At 55.0% G+C, this 19683-nt stretch overlaps 7 protein-coding genes across 7 annotated transcripts; 2 read left to right on the top strand and 5 right to left on the bottom strand.

Moving 5' to 3' along the window:
- Nucleotides 1–458: 458 nt before the first annotated feature.
- Nucleotides 459–2126, bottom strand: J4E85_010556 (uncharacterized protein; the record flags this gene model as incomplete). Its single annotated transcript, XM_051474765.1, has 2 exons — nucleotides 459–1936; nucleotides 1991–2126. The coding sequence occupies 2 exons, from the start codon at nucleotides 2124–2126 to the stop codon at nucleotides 459–461; spliced, it is 1614 nt and encodes a 537-aa protein (XP_051321441.1).
- Nucleotides 2127–3226: 1100 nt separating this feature from the next.
- J4E85_010555 (uncharacterized protein) lies at nucleotides 3227–5821 on the bottom strand (the record flags this gene model as incomplete). The annotated part of the gene is made up of 2 exons (XM_051474764.1): nucleotides 3227–3394; nucleotides 3464–5821. 2 exons carry the CDS (start codon nucleotides 5819–5821, stop codon nucleotides 3227–3229), a joined length of 2526 nt encoding a protein of 841 aa, XP_051321440.1.
- An 826-nt stretch (nucleotides 5822–6647) lies between these two features.
- Nucleotides 6648–8876, top strand: J4E85_010554 (uncharacterized protein; the record flags this gene model as incomplete). The annotated part of the gene is made up of 3 exons (XM_051474763.1): nucleotides 6648–7174; nucleotides 7256–7391; nucleotides 7449–8876. The coding sequence occupies 3 exons, from the start codon at nucleotides 6648–6650 to the stop codon at nucleotides 8874–8876; spliced, it is 2091 nt and encodes a 696-aa protein (XP_051321439.1).
- Nucleotides 8877–9112: 236 nt separating this feature from the next.
- Nucleotides 9113–10825, bottom strand: J4E85_010553 (uncharacterized protein; the record flags this gene model as incomplete). Its single annotated transcript, XM_051474762.1, has 2 exons — nucleotides 9113–9228; nucleotides 9280–10825. The coding sequence occupies 2 exons, from the start codon at nucleotides 10823–10825 to the stop codon at nucleotides 9113–9115; spliced, it is 1662 nt and encodes a 553-aa protein (XP_051321438.1).
- Nucleotides 10826–11296: 471 nt separating this feature from the next.
- Nucleotides 11297–12117, bottom strand: J4E85_010552 (uncharacterized protein; the record flags this gene model as incomplete). The annotated part of the gene is made up of 3 exons (XM_051474761.1): nucleotides 11297–11430; nucleotides 11619–12031; nucleotides 12080–12117. The coding sequence occupies 3 exons, from the start codon at nucleotides 12115–12117 to the stop codon at nucleotides 11297–11299; spliced, it is 585 nt and encodes a 194-aa protein (XP_051321437.1).
- A 174-nt stretch (nucleotides 12118–12291) lies between these two features.
- On the top strand, nucleotides 12292–13356 carry J4E85_010551 (uncharacterized protein; the record flags this gene model as incomplete). Its single annotated transcript, XM_051474760.1, has 1 exon — nucleotides 12292–13356. The coding sequence occupies one exon, from the start codon at nucleotides 12292–12294 to the stop codon at nucleotides 13354–13356; it is 1065 nt and encodes a 354-aa protein (XP_051321436.1).
- A 2698-nt stretch (nucleotides 13357–16054) lies between these two features.
- On the bottom strand, nucleotides 16055–17965 carry J4E85_010550 (uncharacterized protein; the record flags this gene model as incomplete). Its single annotated transcript, XM_051474759.1, has 1 exon — nucleotides 16055–17965. The coding sequence occupies one exon, from the start codon at nucleotides 17963–17965 to the stop codon at nucleotides 16055–16057; it is 1911 nt and encodes a 636-aa protein (XP_051321435.1).
- Nucleotides 17966–19683: the final 1718 nt, after the last annotated feature.

The raw sequence follows: 19683 nt of genomic DNA, 5'->3' as shown, positions 1-19683 counted from the left end.
GACGACGATAGATGCACCAATGAGGCTTTCAGGGTTGCGCTAGGCAGGCGCTAAGGACGAATCGGAATGTGGGGTTGTGACATTCTCGACTTCAGCTGCACCTTATTCATCTCTTGGAAAATGGCTCTTTCCTGATTGCATCGCAAGCTGCACTTCGGGGTGTTTCACTTACAGATCATTGGAAAAAGTTGGATTCTAGGCAGGGCGAAGGCCGCGCATTGCCTTCAGCTTCGCAATCTAGAACACACGATCTTCAATGTTGCCTCCTAGTCATCTCATCGACATATAGACAGTATCACCAAAGTCGTTCGACTCTTGACGCCAAGCATGTCAGAGATCGCAGCATCACCAATGAATCAAAGCTTTGTACCACAGCTATAGAGAAGTTGCCTTTCCCGCAATGCCGCATTGCGTTCGTAGGTGTTTCCGAACGCTAAACATGATCTCGCAAACACCATCTATACTCTCCGCCGATAGCACTCCCACGAGTCATCCATGACGAACCTTTGATATTCCATGCAACTCGGCTCATTGAACATCTCCTTCCCTAGTATCGCCTCAACCTTCCCCCTCCAAAACTCACTACCCTCAATATCCTCAACAAAGCTCATAAGGCGCTGCTCCAGCCCGCTTTTACGAAAAGAATACCGCGGCTTTCCCATGTGCTTAGCCACGAGATAGAAGATAACGGGCAACATATCCGTCTCCTTGAACTCGCTCAAGCTTCTGTTGGCTCCATGACCCAGCTGCATAAGACATTCTTTATGTATATGCCGGTTGTACTCCGCGCCGTGGTCGAGCATGTACTTGACAATCGAGATATTTTCGAACTCGATAGCGCGTATAATGGGAGAGCCTGCGTTGATGGAAACGCCGTGTTCGAGGAGTACATCGATGATGTGACGTTGGAGGTACTGGGCGGCTGTTTGCATGCAGGATATACCCAAGGTCTGTTCGACTTTAGTCTTGTACCGACGGGCTATGTCAGAACCTGCTACGGGACCCTCCCGCTGGAAGCAGTTGGGGTTATGGGCAATGAGGTGTCGAAGGATATCTACTTGGCCGTACTCGCAGGCGAAGAGCATCGCATATGCCACAATGTTCTTCGCGGATATGGGGGCAGTACTCCCGACTACCGCCATAGCTGTTTGAAAAGTCTCCATACAGCCGGTCTTGACAGCAGTCCCGATCCATACTTCAGCACAGGCTAGATTGACGTGAGTCAAGCTGGAGTCCCAGATTCCATTCTTCCTAGCGACTACTGCCAACGTAAGAATTGTTTGGCGGTGTTTGGATTGAATAGCCGCGTTGAGGATGCACTGGAATCGGTGCTTGAAAGTGTCGGTCCACTTTTCTGCACCTCCGAAGTCTTTAAGCGCTTTGAGTAGATGCTGTACGACTTCGATGTGTCCATTAGACGCTGCTGCTCGAAGAGGATCTGCGTAGACGTTGTCATTGGTTGCATGCTGTCGGAAGTATGGCCACGACGGCCAGTCTGATTCGTTGTCCTTGAGAAGTTGCTTGACTGCACACAAGCTCCCCACAGCGGCAGCGCAAGTTAAGTCGGCACGTTCTGTGGAACTAGAAAGCGGATAGTCGCTGGGCGAGCGAAGTGCCCGATTGATAGCTGCTAGCTTGCCTCCTCGGGTCAGATACTGGAAGATGTACTCGACGTATTGAGTTTTGGTCTTCTCATCGTAGGGATGGCCTTCGATCTTGAGGACCGCTTCAGCGCGTGTCTCAATAGAGGTGACAAGCGGATCGTTAAAAGCTTTTCGAACAGTGCTCTGTAGGATTTCGGGGAGCATGTGATGTAGAACTCTCTTATCAGCTTCGCAATCTCTGGAATCTTCCTGAAAAGATTCGTATTCATAGTCGAAGTAGACATAACGCAAGTGATTGGCGATCTGATAGCGAATCTTGTGGTCGAATACCTCTACAAAATGTTAGCGCATACGGATTGATACCATGATACCGATGTAGATCTTACTACAAACTGCACGAGTAGCTGAAGCTTCACTGACACGAACAGTGTGTACATAATTGACAATTATGTCGTGGAAGATGTCCTCTGGGAGTTGCAGCAGTGGGCTTTCCGATGCCATGATCTTGGATTGGCCAGCCATCGTCAATCGAGTGACTGTGGTGCGATGGTTGAGTGTCGAAGAGTAAGGTACAGTTGAGCGTTAGAGATTTCGCGGTGGTCAGGTTAGGAGCAAGGTGGAAGGTGGAAGGTGCAAGGCGGAAGGAGGCAGGCGAGCATTTGGCCATACTTTTGCAGGCGGCGAGAACTGCAGTTGAATGCATTGTAGCAGTCCATTGTGAAGGTAAAAAACAGTGACTTGAAGTGAATGGGTTCGACTTTTGGAAGGAAGTTTGGTGAACACCGGCGTCTCGCCAAGGATGCAAACCACGAGAATGTCGGCTGAGCAGGAAGTCGAAGATGCTGGTCGTGTTGTGTGATTACTTGAGGAACGGATATCTGGTCGCCGCACGCACTTGCAGCATCACTCTGTACATCAGAAGCGGGAGGTTATTCGAACCAGGATCAGATCGCATTCTGAGTCAAACGCTATCCATTGTGGAGGTTGTGCCCAGGTGTGTTCGTGATGGGTCGAGGGTTCCTTCCCTATCAACACACGCGTCATCGCCACCATCCGTGCGCAGCACACAGTAAACCTCACAGCACCATTTAAGGAAGCTGCCCAGGTGCAGGGCAAACACAACACACAAAAACCTGCCAACCCCCAGCTTTCACGCGCACTCCTCATCAACAAGAAAACAACGGGCCCATAAAGGCCCTTTCGATTCCAAAGTGCCATGGTGATACGATAAACTAGATGGGTATGTTCATACCCAAGAGACAGCTGTCCGTAGACAAAATACGGCTGTCAACTCCAGACACCATGCCAGTAAAACAATGGAATACCAGCTAAACCCATGAACCTATGATGGTACAGCTTCGCCCTCCCTGGGGCAAAGAATACCATACCATCGTATACCAATCCTATACCCATACCATCGCATACCAATCCATACCAATCCATCCCATACCCCATCCCCAACGCCCCCCAAACCCCAGACCCAAGACCCTCCTCTGGACACCGATATCCTATCCTTCCTTCCGCTCAAGCCGACCTATCAACCATACTAAGTACTCCATCCCCTCAAACAAACATTAACATCTTGCCGTCGGGCCCGTGAAGACGAGAAAAGGGTGAAGAACCTACCGATTACTGCGGCGACCCGGCAGCGGAGGCGGCACCAACGGGTTTCCATAAGCGTCTGTGCCCAGTGTAACGCGACAGTCTGGACAGTACCATTTGGCGCGGCGGGAAGGGATGTCGTCTTCGGTCATGTCCATGCAGGGGAGATGGAACCACTCCTTATCGCACTGCGATACTTTGTTAGTGTCGGTTCTACATGGGGGAGGATCATTGCTACTTAGCGAGAATGAACTTACGTTATTATCACACGATATCATCTGCCCGTAACTAACGTCGTCGCAGATACAATATCGGGGCTCATTGGGATCGATATCGTCGGCCTGCTCCGCCTCTTCTTCTGCCTTTTTCTTCCTCTTGTTCTTGCTGCCTTGGGCGCGTTTGACGTTTGTCACTGTCTTTTGGCCGTCTTCTGCATTCGTGACTTCACCTTTTGGAGGAGGCTTCCGCCGGCTACTAGTGCGGGTAGGTGGGGGTGGGGGTGCAGGTACTGTGAGCGTGGTTGCCGGTTGGCTAAAGACACTATGACGACGGGTTTCGCGAGTTATCCTACCTTCTTCGTTCGGCTTGGGCTCTTCGCTTTGCGCCTTGGGTGTAGGGACGTGGCCGCGTGCAGAGCGAGGGCGTAGGGTTGGTGCTGCAGGTGTCTCGGGGCGGGGCTCAGGCACGGGTGTCGGTGTCTTTGAGGACTTCGTGGTCGGGAGAGTGGCCACGGGCGGGGTGGGAGCTTTCGGAGCAACGGATTCGCGTTTGGGCCTGGTTGAAGCTGCTGTTGGTGCTGAGACTGAGACTGAAGCTGGAGGGGTTGGGGCTTTGACAGGTACTGGTGATTGCGGAGCCTGTGCCACAGCAGGTGACTCCTCTGGCGGTACCGGCGACGTTGTAATGGGTGTGAGCTCAGGACTTGCCTCTTTCGAAACGGCCTTGTTGACTTTCGGTGTGCTTGGACCTGCTGGCGCAAGCGGCACTTGCACGGTATTCCCATTCGTCGATGGCTTTGCAGGCTCTGGGACTGGTACCGGTGTACTTACTCTTGGAGAGGGCACAACAGAGGCCGTCCGATCGCGAGGGGTGGACACGGTCGAGTTGGGGGTCGGTATCGGAGAGGCGACGGAACTTGGTGCTGGAGCGATGAGCTGCAGACGTGCGCGCTTGGGTTCTGGCGGCCTTGACGCGCTGTCTTGAGTTGCTACCGATGCTTCTCTGGTGGTCTCGATGGCGCCGTCGGTGGCGGGTGGAGGGGATGCATCGCGCTTCCGCTTGTTCGATAGCCTGAGCGGAGTTTTCTTCTTCTGATTCGCAGTTGCAACACTAGAGCTGAAGTTGAGCTCCGTAAGCTCCTTAGCAGCTTCTTTTACCTTCTCAGAAGTGGCAATGAGCTCCTGGGCATCGTGCATAGCCTTTTGGCGCTGTGACATGCGGTCGAGCTTTCTGCCTTCTTTTGCCGCGACAGGCTTGAGGCGGATGCTGACTGGACCGGATTCTTCCCTGGAATCTTCCTCGACACACTCGATGGGCGGGGGTGGATTTGCTGCCTGCGGGCCATGCGGTGCCAAAAGGCCCAGACCAGAAGCTGTCATAATCTGTTGCAGCGTCTCGGGCTCTTCGTCGAGGAAGTGTTCGCCTGTCGCCTCGCAGCGAGCCTTTTCCCTCTCGTAGTCGGCCTCTGTGCGGTGCTTCTTCTCCAGCTCGCGTATCATCATGGTCTGACTAGGAGTCCATACAGCGTTCTTCTTCATCTGCTTGCGCAGGACGGCCATTTCGTATTCTGTCAGCTTCTTCCAGGGCGCCCATTTGCTACCGGGTTTCGCGTCGGCTGGCGGTGGGGCCAATTGTGCGAGCGCATTGCTAGTGGATATGCCGGCGATGGAACTGTGCACGTTGGTACCGAGTACGCCAGCAGCGCGCGACCTGCCCCCAGTTGCCCTTGAATGTCTGTCCCGGTTGTCCTTGCGCTTCCTGGGTGATGCCACATCGATGCCCGAACCACCATCTGAGTCTGACGAGTATGTTGCACCGCGACGCCCACGTCCGCGTGGCAGAGGAACGGCGGTCTTCCTGTGCCTGTCTCGGGGTCGTGAGGTGTTGGCGCCATGTCGGCCGCCATCGAAGGTGAGGCGCAGATGGGCGGGGCGTATGTAGTCGCGGTTTACGGGTCGGTGGGCGCTGGGAGAGACTGGCGGGGGCGTCGGGTCGCGTGAGGGCGGCTGTGGCTGGGCTTGGAGTTTCCGCTTGATGACTGATGAGCGCTGGCAGTGGCGGACAGTGACCTCATACAGCCGCGACGCTTCTGTGTAGGCAAACTCTCGCTGATTGATGGCCTTTTGAAGATGCTGGGCGATGTTCTTGCGTAGTAATACCGGATCGGGGCGCTCTTGCTCGGGGAGGGCGGGCAGCTTGCCATACTGGACCGTCAGCTCGTGCACCTGCTGGACGGCGTCCGAGTAGGTGGAATCGAGGTCGGCAATCAGCGTCAGCGAGCGCACCAGGTCCGACGGGAAGAATTCGGTGTAGTCGAGGAAGTCGTTGACCGTCGTCTGGGCGTCCGGGTTCGGGGCGGGTTGGGCCATTTCTGGCGCATCGTCGGCTTCAGACATGGCGCATCGCGGGGAGGCAGAGTAGATGGAGGGTTGCGACGCACGCGTCAGACTCTCCAGCCACGCGTCAACTAGAGTATTGAGGAGAATCAGCGCGATCGTGAGGGCGCGAGTTGCGATATGCGCTGACAAGATAGGGCGGCTGATGGGAGCTGGTCGCACTGAGGTTCGCGGAGGGAGTTCGTGCTAGCCGCTTTGGGCGCGCCTCTCGTCGATCTCTCAGGAACGCCCATGCGCTTGCGAGTTTGCCCAGCTGCCGGCTCGCAACTCCCGCCCGCCCCGCAACCTCCAGGGCTCATCTGTGCTTAGCACTGTATAGTCATTCACTTCTGTGCGTTATTTCTTAGCACCCAGAACATGTGTCTTACTGACTCTGGGCCTGGGAAGGCTTTGACACTCTATCTACCCCTAAGTTTCTCTACGCATGACGACTCCTTGTGCCGTCGAATAAGCAAGCATCGGCATATGTAAGCTGGATGCATCATAATCGCTTCCTGCTCTAAGTTGGTATGTACATTCTACAGGTAGTAAGAGATGCATTTTTCGTGATCGTGCGCATTGGAGCATGTGTCTTCTCATGTCTACACCATGCGCCTTCCGTTGACACATTTCCTTCGCAACGACCACTGTCAAATTATGTCAGACTCTCTTTCCAGTCGTCATGTCGCATGACTCATTTTACTGTTGGAGGTCTGGGTGAGGCTTCTCTCACCGCGCCTGTCGTTTGCTCCTCCCTCATCCGTCTGTCTAAGCGCGATCCCCGCATATATCTTCGCGCTTTCTATCGCAAACAATTTCCACCAATTCTATTCGTCAAGCAACCACCATGGCTGCGGCACGGCTACAGCGTCTTCAGAGGTCCGTTCAAACAGACCTCGATGCTCTTCCTGACCGCCCCGTGTCTCCACAACCTGAGCCCAACCCAGAACCCAAACCTGACCATGCCAGCTTCAACGACTCCACTGGTGGTGTATCGCTGGAGAACGCACCGCCGAATGCGCCTGCTAGCAAACAAACCTCAACCAGTAAGATCGATACGTCCATAAAGACACCGCCTGCCGTCGAGAACTCCGAGCGCCGTTACGTCTGGGTCAAAGACGCCGATAGCTCCTTCAACCCAAATCTGGACTCAATGCGCCTATCCACCGCCTCAGTCCCAGCTCCTCAAACTGATGCCGCTGGCCTTCCGGCTACCGATCTACAACGTGGCGACCTAGCCTCACCTCGACATCACTTCACTCCCATCCAGGCCCTATCAAAGTTCCCTTACAAGTATTGCGATAAGAGTCATATGCAAAACATTGCATCTGCCTTCTTCGATCAAGGAAAGTTTTGGCAGCGAGAGTGGGACCTGTAAGTTCACCTCACATGATTACCCTGAAGAATATCACCGCACCGCGACGACTCTCACCCCTCACTTGCTAACCTCACCAGGTACTACGTTTGGGACATCGAGGAGACCTCCAAGCCCTTCGTACTCGTTCGTGAGAGTCAAGTTCTAGCCTTGCTTGGTGAGATCAACAAGCACCTCAATCTCTCTTTGAGAATCAGCGACCAGCAGCGCGAGGAGGTAACATTACCCGCTCATGCGTACTGCCGGAAGAGTTAGACTGACATTTGTCTCCAGGGCCTACTCGTACAATTCCCCGATCATCCCCGCTGTTTGCCTCGATACCTTGGACGCTCGCACTCGCGCGAAGACGTCGATAGCATGGCCGAGAACGCCCCCAACGAGCACTTCCGCGCGGCAGGCGAATCTTCACATCCACCGCTCGAACAACCCACTCTGGAGGACTTCAAGCAACTGATGGAGAACCTGGCTGAAGCACAGAAGGCGAAGAACAAGGCGAACAAAGCAAAGAAGCAGCAAGAGCGATTGGGCAAGAACAAATCAATGACGGATCAGTTCAAACGCGCTTCAAGGTATCTCGGTCTACGCGATTCTATCCAGGATCCGACATCGTCCACCTTGTCTCCGGCAGTCGACCCATCCCAGCCAGCTCCATTCTCTTTCGATCAGTCTGTCGTCTTCGTCTGTGTTGACGTTGAGTCGTACGAGAGGGCCCATCACAAGATTACCGAAGTTGGCGTCGCTACCCTAGATACCCGTGACCTGGTTGGTGTTCCGCCTGGCGAGGATGGCACGGCCTGGAGAGAGAAGATTCGCGCTCGCCACTTTCGCATCAAGGAACATCGCCACCTGGTCAATTCCGAGTTCGTTGCTGGACATCCCGACAGTTTCAAGTTCGGTCAATCAACCTTCATATCCCTCAAAGAAGCTGCGAGTCATGTCGCGGCCTGTTTCCACGCCCCTTTCGCAGCTGAAAATGGCGATGACTTCCTCAGCCACTTTGATCCCACGGAGAAGCGTAACATTGTCTTTCTCGGCCATGATACTCTGGGCGACGTTCGCTACCTCCAGCAACTTGGATACGACCCGATGAAGGTAGAAAACATCCTCGAGGCCATGGACACCGCGACCATGTATAAAGTCTGGCGTCGGGAGCAGCAGCCTACCAGTTTAGGCCGGATCATGAACGCCTTCAATGTCCCCGCGTGGTTTCTTCATAACGCGGGCAACGATGCTGTATACACTGTGTGGGCTATGCTAGCCATCTGTGTGAAGGAGGCTACACTCCGCGGCTCACCAGAGTTGGACGATCTCCGAGAGAACGAGATGAATGCTAAACTCCAGGCCGCTCTTGAGGATGCCGAACAGAGGGTGAAGGACGATGCCGAGGGTTGGAGCGATCATGAAGCGACTGGAGACGGTGGCGTACCTGTACCCCTTGCGACTGCTCTCGCACCGAAGCCAGCACAGCCCGCGGTGAAGGCTATTCCTCAGTATGACGGTTATTCGGATTTCGGTATGGACACAGGTCGTGGTCGTGGATATCAAGCTTCGAGCGGATACCGCGATGGTACTAGACAGGGAGCTTCTCGTGGACGGGCAACCAGTCATTCACAAGGAAATAGTCGCGGTCGCGGTCGTTCAGGCTCGCCCAAGGGTGCTTCTCGGCCAGAGGCTATTCCCAAGGTGGACTACCACTGGTAGGCAGGAAGTTATGGTAGCGGTCAGCGCACATTGGAGGTCACTCGGATATTGAAGGCGTGGTTCTGGGCAGTCGTGTAGTCCTGCGATGGGAGATGCGGAGGATAAGTCATTGGGAATGAATGATCAAGTCTACATGAATCAAATCATGAATGTAACCTCAATCTCACACTGTATCCCTGAAGAAGACTTACCAGGACATGCTCATATGAAATCCAACAATGGTACCGTACCAGACGCTACGCCTTCAGCACACCTTCCACAACCTTCAGAACCTCCACCAACTCCTCATCCATCAAACTCTTCCCCACAACCTGGACATGCGTCGGTAAACCCTCGCACTCATCCGCATCATCTGCAGCACACGTTAGTCTTCATTCTCCACTTCTTCGACAAAGACACTTACAAGGCGGTTCAAACGCCACGCCCTCCTTCAAAAACTCCTTATCAGCCCCTTTCTCCGCTGTCCCAGCTACCAGCACCCCACTCGGCCAATTCAAAAGATTGACCACGACCGTGTAAATCGGGAGACCGTAGGTATCATGCTTTGGCGCGACACCCTGGTACCCCGGCATGAGAACGGCATCTAGCCCCTTCTCCCCCTCACCGCCAATATCACCAACCATTAACGCATGCCACTTCCTGACAACCCCCGCCTTCTGCACATTCAAATCCCACAGCTCATCCAGGCTAGGCACCCAATCTTTCAACTCGGGGAACGAGCATGTTGATAGCGAAGGAACGGGCGGCTCGCCTCCATCTTTGATATACTGCAGTGGCGTTTTCTTAGGGTCCAACATGAAGAATTTCCATGCTAGCAGGGCGGTTTGATACAGATCCGGTATCTTGTCATCGAGGAGGACGATCTCGTGGCCTTGCGCTTTGAGTTTCATCGCCGTCATATGCAGCGCACGCGCAATAGGCGGATGAAGCGGCCTCTCCTTACACCCCCTCACCAGCCCGAACCGCAGGGGCGTCGGCGAAGGCTGGACACAGCGCCACGGCACGTTGAGACTGTTTTCGTCGTAAAGCCACGGTTTCGCGTCGCCTACACTCCTTAAGAAAAGCTCGTAGTCGCGGACAGAACGGCCACACGGTCCTATAACCACGGGAACAGACCCTGGACTACCCAGCCGACCGACTGCAACACCACCTGCAAACGGCACCCTCCCTGCCGTTGGCTTCAAAGACGAGCCGCCGCAGCATATCGCGGGGATGCGGTTTGAGCCTGCGACATCGGTTGCCACGCCTAGGACGCTGCCTTTCATAGCGAGGAGGGCGCCCTCGCCGCCTGTGGAACCGCCGGCTGTGTGGGAGAGTTTGAGCGGGTTCAACGTGCGGCCGAAGATGTTGTTGTGGGAGTCTGCTGTCATCATTGTTTGGGGGAGGTTGGTTTTCACGTAGAAGACTGCGCCGAGTGTGTGCAGGAGGGTTACTAGGGAGGAGTTTGAGGCGGAGGGGGGGCGCGCGAGGAAGGATATGTAGCCGAGGGTTGCTTGGACGCCGCGGATGTTGAAGGAGTCCTTCAAACTTATCGGCAGCCCATGCAACGGTCCCATAACCCTCCTTTCTCTCTTCAGAAAATCATCGCATTCCCGAGCCCGGGCGAGTGCTTCGTCGAATAATATCTCCGTCAAGCAACTCACACACTGCTGCGCCACAGCTGCTCTCTTGCAGAATGCCGTTACCACTTCTGTACTTGTCAATTGGCCCTCTGCCATCATCTTGACCAAATCGGTGGCATCGTAATTTTCAGTAATGTCTAGCTCTTTCTCGGTCAAGATGCCGCATGTTCGCGGTACATCTAGCACAGATATACTGGACGTTTCTGTGTACTTCGATGTTTGCGAAGAAGGCAGTCGCCAATCTTCTGGTATCTTTGCGTACACGGATTCGCGTTTTGAGGCGGCGAGGGTGCGCCAGTCGGGTATGGATGGTGGTGCTGCGGTCATGGTGGTTGGTGATGGGATGACTGGGGTTGGACGGATGGGATCAGGGTTATTCAAGTCAGAGTTGTCAAGCAACGAAGAATGAGTATGCAAACGGGGTTTTGAAGTAAGAAAAGAGCAAATCGCAGCGGTGAGGATGCAATAGCGAAGACGCTACTGTGTATCATTGTTACATGCTGATGATGAGGGGTTTGGGGGGCTATGGGGAGCCGGCCGAGGTTGCCGAGTCGGAGGGAGATCCCGGAAGGCGTGCAGCGTGGGGATATGTGGGTATGTACTGGGGTAGTCAGGTGCGTATGATGACTTTGTCCGGCATGTAGAGTAGGTTGTTGTTTGAAGAACTGCCAGAACTTTATTTGGATCGATGTCAGGATGTCCAACGTAAAGATTTCGCTAAAGCTACATAAGCTCTCATGAACGCTTGAACTGGGTGGCACCATACCAGTAGAAATCTAAAGAACGCCCATGGTCTGATTAGAACTGCTTTGAGGATGTGTTCGCTGTATCTGCTACACTCCTCAATCCCTCCTCCTCCCACTCCTCTCGTGTGGTGACCTGCTTCTCGTGTCCTTTCGCCGTCTCCGGTCTCTCGATAGTGACCTCGATCGCTTTACATCGACATCGCGTTCGCGCCTGCGCTCTGTATGGTCATCTCGTCGCTTGTGGTCGCGGCTTCGTGATCGGTGTCTGCGCCTCTCATCGCGCCCATCATCTCTCCGTCTGTCGCGCGAGCGTGAACGTTCTCGGTGTCTGTGGCGCCGCTCTCTGTCCCGCGAACGACTCCGCGATCGATGACGTCTCCTTCGCTCTCCATCGTCGTCTCTGTGTCTGCGTGAACGCTCCTTCTTCTCCCTCCTCTTCGCCTTGTCGTCATCATCCTCCACCTTGGCCTTCTCGTCTAGCGTGTCCTTGACATCTGCCTCATGTGCCTTCTGGCCGAGTGGCGTCAGGTTCGCGTTGTTGCGTACTGGCACGGGCAAACCCATGGCAGCTAGCATAGCGTCTTCCTCAGCCTCCTTCAGCTTGCGCTTCTCTTCCTTGATGCGCGCGGCTTCGGCTTCTTTAGATTCCTCGTCGCCCTTTGCGTACCAGTTCAGGTCGCGTCCTTGTTGCCAGCGACCGACGGGGGCCATGAGCGAGTGGCCCAGGTAGTTTTCGCGTTGCGCATCGTTCTTGACGTCTTCCCATTTGAAGTCGGCGCGACCGCCGCTGGGTGCTGTTAGCTAGCACTTCAACATCGAGAACAATCAAACTTACCGGCTGCCTTCTTTGCGCACTGTCTGTACGAGATCCATGGTGTTGAGTTGTCGTGGTAGTGGTATGCAGAAGACGGCGCAAGTCGATTGCGGCCAACACGCGGAGGTGAGAGGCCCGTGCCACCTACCAGTAGCTTCTCCGTCACCACCTGGGCAACCTTCAAGAGCTTCCAGACAGCCCTAACACTCCTCACTCACAAACCCACCGCCAACATGCCTCCGACACTCCCACCCCCCGACGAGCAAGAATACGATGCGCCCTCTACTATCGCGACTCTGCCTGGGCAAGACCTGAATGCCGGAAACAACCTCTTCTGGTACTTCACCTCGTCGCCATGGTTCGACGCCGAAGAGTGCATCAACATATCCGTCTTCACTAACCTCAACCTCCATGACCCGGCCAATGCCCAACAAATCATGAATGACCCGACGCTGTGGAATCAACGACTCAATAGTGTACCACAAGGAATACAATACGTTATAGCAGGCGAAGGGCAGGGCGAAGGGCACCCATGGATTCTCCAGCGCCAACACAAGGCCGAGGTCACAGATTACGATGGCAACAAAAAGAACGGCATGTTTGTCGAGGGCAACTGGTACACGCACAACACCAAAGTTCTTATGGCGCCGAGCTTGCTGGACGTTGTGCAGAGTAGACTGCTTACCGTCGCGACGCGCATGGAGCAGATGGCTGAGATATCCAAGAACATGACACACTGGACACCTGCGACGGGATACTCGTACTTCCCTCCTTCACACGAAGCTGCGAAAGCAGCGACTACGGCGAGTCGAATCGGCAGTCCAACACTGGCGCCAACAGATCCAGACGCGGCGGGCTCACAGTCACAAGGAGCGGGAGCCGCAACACAGGCGACGGATCCACTCGCATCCACCACCGAGTTCTCAGACGCGCTGTTCATGCACTCGCTCAATCTCACAAACGCATACGGAGACGAATACATGGACGAGAACCCGCTGAAGGGCGAACCAGGCGCGTTCGTCTTCGAGGGCACCAAGACCGCTGTCAATGCAAGGAACAAGGCACAGGAGCAAGCGGCACAAGCCTCACAGTCTACACCTGCTGCAGGGTTGAAGATCGAGACACAGCCACCGAGCAGAGCACCATCTGCAGTAGGCACACCAAAGGCGGTAGGGACGCCGACGACATTGGAAGCGCAAGGTAAAAAGGGCATCATCGCTCCCGCGCCCAAGAAGAAGAAGGACAGGAGGAAGAGTCAAGGTGGACTGACCAGTCCCACTACACCGAGTGTACCATAGTCCCGTCGTTCGGACTCGTTTTCGTGTAGGAGCTAGAACCCATTTCCTTTCCATGATACCCCGACTATATACAAGTCAAAATCCAAAGATCGTCAAAAGTCGTCTTCTTCCGATTCACCATGCGCTTATACCCGTACACTGACGTATGAATACCGATAAGAACACCTGCAGCCAACCGGAATGGAAGGTGAGATGCAACATCTAACGCCTCTGACTTTAGCCCGAACGCCGAAGTAAGCCACAACGAAACGGCCCCCAAATAAGCCGTTGATCAACATCCTACATGTATAAACAGTCGTCGTTGCCACATCCTACTCCAACTATCACAACATCCCATCCTCATCCTACTCGCAAAGATGGTTCTCCGAAAAGTCGTCACGCCGGCTCCCACTCCCAATCCCCCCTCAACCCACAACACCAGCACCAACGCCTCTTCTCATGGAAAACAACCCCACGACTACCTCCCCGTCCCCAACCCCATGCCCAGCTACTGGCTCCAAAACCCACATCCCTACGCCACCCTCCGCACAACGCCTTCCCTCCCCACGACATGCGACATCGCGATTATCGGCTCCGGAATGGCTGGCGTACTAACCTTGTACCACATCCTCCAAACCAGCCACAAAAGCTACCTCTCCACGGGAAAACGCATGCCACGCGTCGTCCTCCTCGACGCCCGCGACCTCTGCAGCGGCGCCACCGCACGCAACGGCGGGCATTCTAAAATTAAGACGGCGACGCTGGCGGGTATGCAAGATAGCGGGTTGAGAACGGAGATGGCGGACTACCACCAACGCGTCATATATGACTTGAAAGCGCTGGTTGAAGACGAGGGGTTAGTGCAGGAATGCGAGTTTGAACTCCGGCGTAGCTTTGATGTTTTTCAAGATCGCGAAGAGTTCGAAAAGGTGAAGAGGGTGTTTGATGATGCGGTGAAGAAAGGGGAGGAGTGGACGAAGAGCAGGAGTGTGGTTGAGGGGAAGTATGTAGAAGGTGTGACGAGTGTAAAGGGGGCGGTGGGGGCGTTTACGTGTGAGGTAGCGAGCTTTTGGCCGTATAGGTTGGTTACGGGGGTGCTTGGGGTGTTGGTGGGGAGGTTTGGTGGGAGTGGGGGAGATGGGGAAGGGGTGTTGAATGTACAGATGAATACGCCGGTTACGCACCTCACCACCTCCTCTACATCCAACGGCACCATTCTACACACCCCCCGCGGCACCCTCACCACTAAATCCCTCATCCACGCCACAAACGCCTACACCCCCTCCCTCCTCCCCTCCTTCCGTGGCACAATAACCCCCTACAAAGGAATGAACAGCCACCACGTACCCTCCCACCCCATCCATCCCCATTTGTCCAACACCTACAACATCGCCTTCGCCCCCTCATCACCCGGCCACCCAACAGGAACAGACTACCTAAACCCGCGCCCCGACTCCACCATCGTCGTAGGCGGCGGTTCCTGGCTCTACGCTCACAACAAATCCCTATGGTACAACACCGTCGATGACTCCCTCCTCACAGGCCACTTCCCTCCCCCCATCTACTCCCACTGGACATCCTACATGTCTACAACCTTCCTAGGCTGGCAGGACAGTCTAGCAGAGCCTGATAGTATCTGGACGGGGATTCAAGCGCAGACGCCAGATGGGATGCCGCATGTGGGCCGTGTTCCTGGGGTAAAGGAGGGCCAGTGGATGTTGTGTGGGTTTAATGGAGGGGGGATGGGGATAATACCGGTGTGCGCGAGGGCCGTGGCGAAGATGGTGGTTGAGGGGAAGGGGTTTGAGGATGTGGAGGGGGAGTTTGGGCTGGTGGGGGGGTTTGCTACGGGGGAGGGGAGGATGGTGTGATGTTGGAGTTGTAAATACATATTTGACGTGTATGGTATCTTGTGTTGATCAATCCTCAGCACGTTCAACATGTGCATGGATGATCCTTGGTAATGACGGTTTTCATCGCGAGAAGCGCGTTCTATGGGGTTGGTCTAATTACAATGTACGTACGGGATTAAATCTATAGGTATATATACAATCTGAGAAAGAAGCTTATTTACTTGAACGGTAGGGCATCTACCGTAATGTTTTTCGATTCAAGGAAATCGTCACTGGTTGCAGAAGACGTACTAATGAGTGGGTAAATCCCGGATCCTTTTCGCGACCGATCGACTTTTTGCGAAAACGGTGCCAATGCTAAAGGAATCTCCGACGGATACGAGGCTTGACTAACTAATCATCCCTAAGAAGCGAATTGTGAAAGAGGAGAGATGGGCTCCTCTCGATGCCAACAGAAAAAAACATAAACTCCATCCCAGATGCCGCTTGCTTCCCTTTTCATATTTGAGCATTTGCAGTTTGACGAAAGCCTTCATCAGAACAGTTTCTTTCACCCGCCAACAATGCAAGAGTCCCAGAAGCTAGCCACAAACACACCCGTGAAGTAACAAAGGAGAGATACCAAGCGACAAGATAGAAGCTCGAAATGATGAGGTTGTCGGTGAAGTGGAGTGTACAGGTATAAGGTAGAGAGGAGAGGAGATAGGAAATGGTATCTCTAACGGCTACAATTTGAACGTGGAGGGTTGAGGATTGGGAATCGTAGGACTCTTGCTTCCTGGAAACAACGTATTCCTCGAAATCAAAGCAAAGAAAAAAAGGGATAAGAAAAGTTGTCAAGACTACAAGTGGCAGGTCATAGTGCCTTACCACACCCACTCAAGGTCACCCAGATCGTCCGTGATCTGGGCGTGATCGGTATGAGAGCGCCAATCTTTGCTCTTGTACCAGTTGTCCACCTTCTGCTCCCAGGAGCTGACAGGGTGGTTGTTGTTTTCGTTGTGACTGGAGCCCCAGTGGATCGGTCGTCGGCCAGTTCCAGTCCGGCTCCGCTTCCGGGCGGAGTTCGGAGCTTCAGCGGACTTGGGCGACCTCATTGGCTTTGACGGAGTCTGCTGCTGAGCTTGCTGCTGGGCCTGGACGGCAGGGCTGCGTCGACGATCGCCGAGGGCAGCCCACTTGTCGGCAGCAGAGCGCTTGGGGCTGCGAGCAGGTGCTGGGGTGCGATGCTCCTCGAAGACGAATCCAGTCGCCGCGCTGACATGGTCGACCGCAGAGCGAATGTTCTTAGGCGAGCGATCCCTGCTGTTATGGACCGTGGCAGGGTTCTTCACCTCAGATAAGCCGCGAGGGGTCGAGACGCCAGATCCGGCTTCGGAGACAACAGCCTTGGGCTTGGGCTTCTCGGCACTGAAAGAGTGGCAGTTGTTCTCGAGCTCAGCGAGGAACTGCGCATCGTCATCCTCCTCATCCCAAAGGTCACTCCAGCTCTTCGAGATCATGTCGCGCTTCTTCCCGAAGACGGACGACATGCTGTTGAAGTTCTTGGCAGGAAGCGAGCCAGAGATAGCAACGGGCCGAGATCGAGTGAAGTTCATCGACTTTGGTTCGCTGACGTCAACCGACTTGAAAGATAAGCCTAAGCCAGAGTCCACAAAAGATACGGCAGAGGCGCTATCTGGCTTGACGTCGTAGGGAGGACCGGGGAACATGTCGTCCTCGTAGATCTCGTCGTCAGGAATGGCTGAGAGCTGACGGAACTGCTGAGGTGGGGACATGGCCAAGGCCTTCGCCCATGGGAATGAACCATTGTTCTCGAGCTGCGGCGTCGAGATGGAGGGAGTGCGGAGGGGCTCACGGTTGGCTCCGACAGCGACGACGTCACGCTCCTCAGTGCAGAAGTCGTCAAGGCTCTCGTCATCGGTGGTGAAGCTGATGACGCGGGCCAAGGCATCCTTGACAGCGTTGAGGTCGCGCCTCTCGGGGTCGATGGCCAAGCACTGCCTGATGACCTCAAAGGTATCCTGCGACATGTTGGGGAACACGTCGAAGAGGCTCTGACGGTCAAGAGCGAAGTCGGCGTACAGAGGGTCTGAAGTGGATGGGACAGCGAAGGGGTTGCGCTGGAAGAGGATGTTGAGGAGGACGATGCCAATGGCCCAGATGTCTGCCTTCTCAGTAGAGTAGCCAGTGTTGCCAGGGTCGTACTGCTCAGGCGCCATGTAGCGGTCGCTGCCTACAGCAATCTCGTAGGACCACGTGTCGGTAGTGGCAAGACCAAAGTCGCCAAGCTTCATGGAGCCATCTTGGGTGAGGAAGATGTTCTCGGGCTTGATGTCGCGGTGGTAGATGCCCTTCGAGTGGATGAACTCGACGGCACCGACAAGCTGCATCATGAAGTCGCGCACGTGCTCGGTCTCGAGAGGGCCCTTGCCAACACGAATGGCCTCGTACAGGTCGCCATTGGAGCAGAACTCGAGGACCAGGTAGATGTGGTTCTGGGTCTCGAAGGACTGGAGGAGGTTGACAACATTGGAGTGGTCGCCGAGGTGCAGGTGAACGCCAAGCTCCTCGGAACGCTCATCGACTGCGAAAGCAGAAGGGCAGTTGACGGCGGCGGTGCTCTTGGTGATGACCTTGATGGCAACATTGTCGCCAGTTACGAGGTCCTTGGCCTGGAAGACCATGCCAAAGGAGCCATTGTTGAGAGGGGAGATGGTCTCGTATCGTCCATGTAGCACAACGCCGTCGTGAAGGTGATCGCGCATGCACTCCATTGGAATAGTGTGTAGTGGAACGGGGTGGCTGTCGTGGTGAAGCCGAACAAACAAAGGAACAGGAAGAGGGGAAGCTCGATATGCGGATAAACAATGGGCAGACAGCCGAAAGCCCAAAAGCGATGCTCTATCAGACTTTTAGGTGACGGAGTCTTGGGAAGATATCAATAAATGGTTGTAATGGCGGCCGATGGTTATGGGATAGGTCGGACCGGATATGTCGTAAGGCAGCAGCGGGAGGCTGGAGAAACAGAAAGCAGTCGTCGGTGATATGCACAGGAGTCCGTCGACGGAAACAGCAAGGAAATGCTCAAGAGAGTGTGGTTCTCATTTGTCGGTATTAATTGCGTATGGATAGCTCGAGTCAACGAGCTGTCGGGGTGGGTGGAGGAGGGATGGAGTCGTAGACGTCCGGAAAGGAAGAGGTATCGCTGCGTAAAGAGAAGAGAGTCGTAACACGTGGAAGTGGAGGTGTCGTCGGTAGGCAGACAGTAGGGAGGTGTCTGGATGACGCTATTGACGGCGTGAGTCAGATGGCACGGGCTCACGCGGAAAGGGCTAGCAGGCTGTCGAGGAGGGTCGAGACGATGCTAGTTGGCGGTTCGCTATGCTGGATTCGATCGAAAGAGCATCAAACGTCTGCCTGGAGAAGCTATTGCGGCGGCGGTCGGGTCGAAGTGAGGTGAGGTGAGAGATGAGGACGAGCGGGTACTCGGACTAGCTAGCTGTCGGACGGATGTCGGGATGGCCAGCAGCGGACTCTCAATATCACATCAAATCAGACCCGGCGGTGGCAGCTATATGGTCGAGTAGATGCGTGTATAGCGTGGTTGGCGTGGGTGTGTCGGGAGTCGGCGGAGGGCGGAAGGGATGGTGTTGTTGACGTTGTTGACGTCTGAGCTGCGAGCGGTTGCGGCTGCGGAAGGAGCGAGGGAGGAGCGGTGGTAATTAAGGCAGCAACGGACGGTGAGGGTTGTGGTGGTGATGATGAGGAAGCAACGCTAGAGCTTGCGAACAACGACGAGAGCAAAGTAGGTGGGTACGTGTTATGGAGGCATCGGGAGATGGTGGTGAGGTGATAGCGGGTAAAGGACGGCCAGCTGGGTATTAGAGGGCAGCGCGCCAGGAGCTGCTGCCCTCGGGGGACCCACCAGTGGCAGGGGTCGTGCTTTGGGACTAGCGCTGGCTAGGGATGGCTACGTGGCTTTGCTTGCATTGGATCAGGTGCTAAAGCAGCACGAAGACCTGGCCAACCGGCGCCGCCACTGGCCTGCCAACTTTCCATGACTTTCTATCGGTTTCCACCGTGGTCGTCACCCGTCGTGCCTGCCATCACTTGCGCCCCCGTCCCCGTCGTCCCTGCTTTGGCAGCCGGTGGGTCCTGGCCATATGGCATCATCTCTTGCACAGTCATCGGCTCCACCCTGATCTCTGTGCTGGCGGACGAATGCGCAGAAATTAGCTATGACGAGCGCTGAAACATTGTCCTGGCCGACGCGGACAGGGCGCACTTCCAGACCTCGTCCAGCCTGTCCAGCCTGACCAGCTGTCGTGCGCCAATGCTGGCTTAGCCCCAAGCGCCGCCTCCAGGGCGCTGCTGATCGTAGCCCGTTGCACCGTAGCACCCAACTGCCACCTGGCCTGTAGAAGCCCGCGCCCGCCCTCCACGAGCTGCTCCAACGCGACCGTTATCTCTCGTTTCGTGATGCTTGCCACTT

Source organism: Alternaria conjuncta, assembly GCF_024043145.1.
Source record: "Alternaria conjuncta strain BMP 0040 chromosome Unknown scaffold_24, whole genome shotgun sequence".
NCBI lineage: Eukaryota > Fungi > Ascomycota > Dothideomycetes > Pleosporales > Pleosporaceae > Alternaria > Alternaria conjuncta.
The sequence above is the reverse complement of the archived record's forward strand: the minus strand, read 5'-3'. Positions and strand labels throughout refer to the sequence as shown.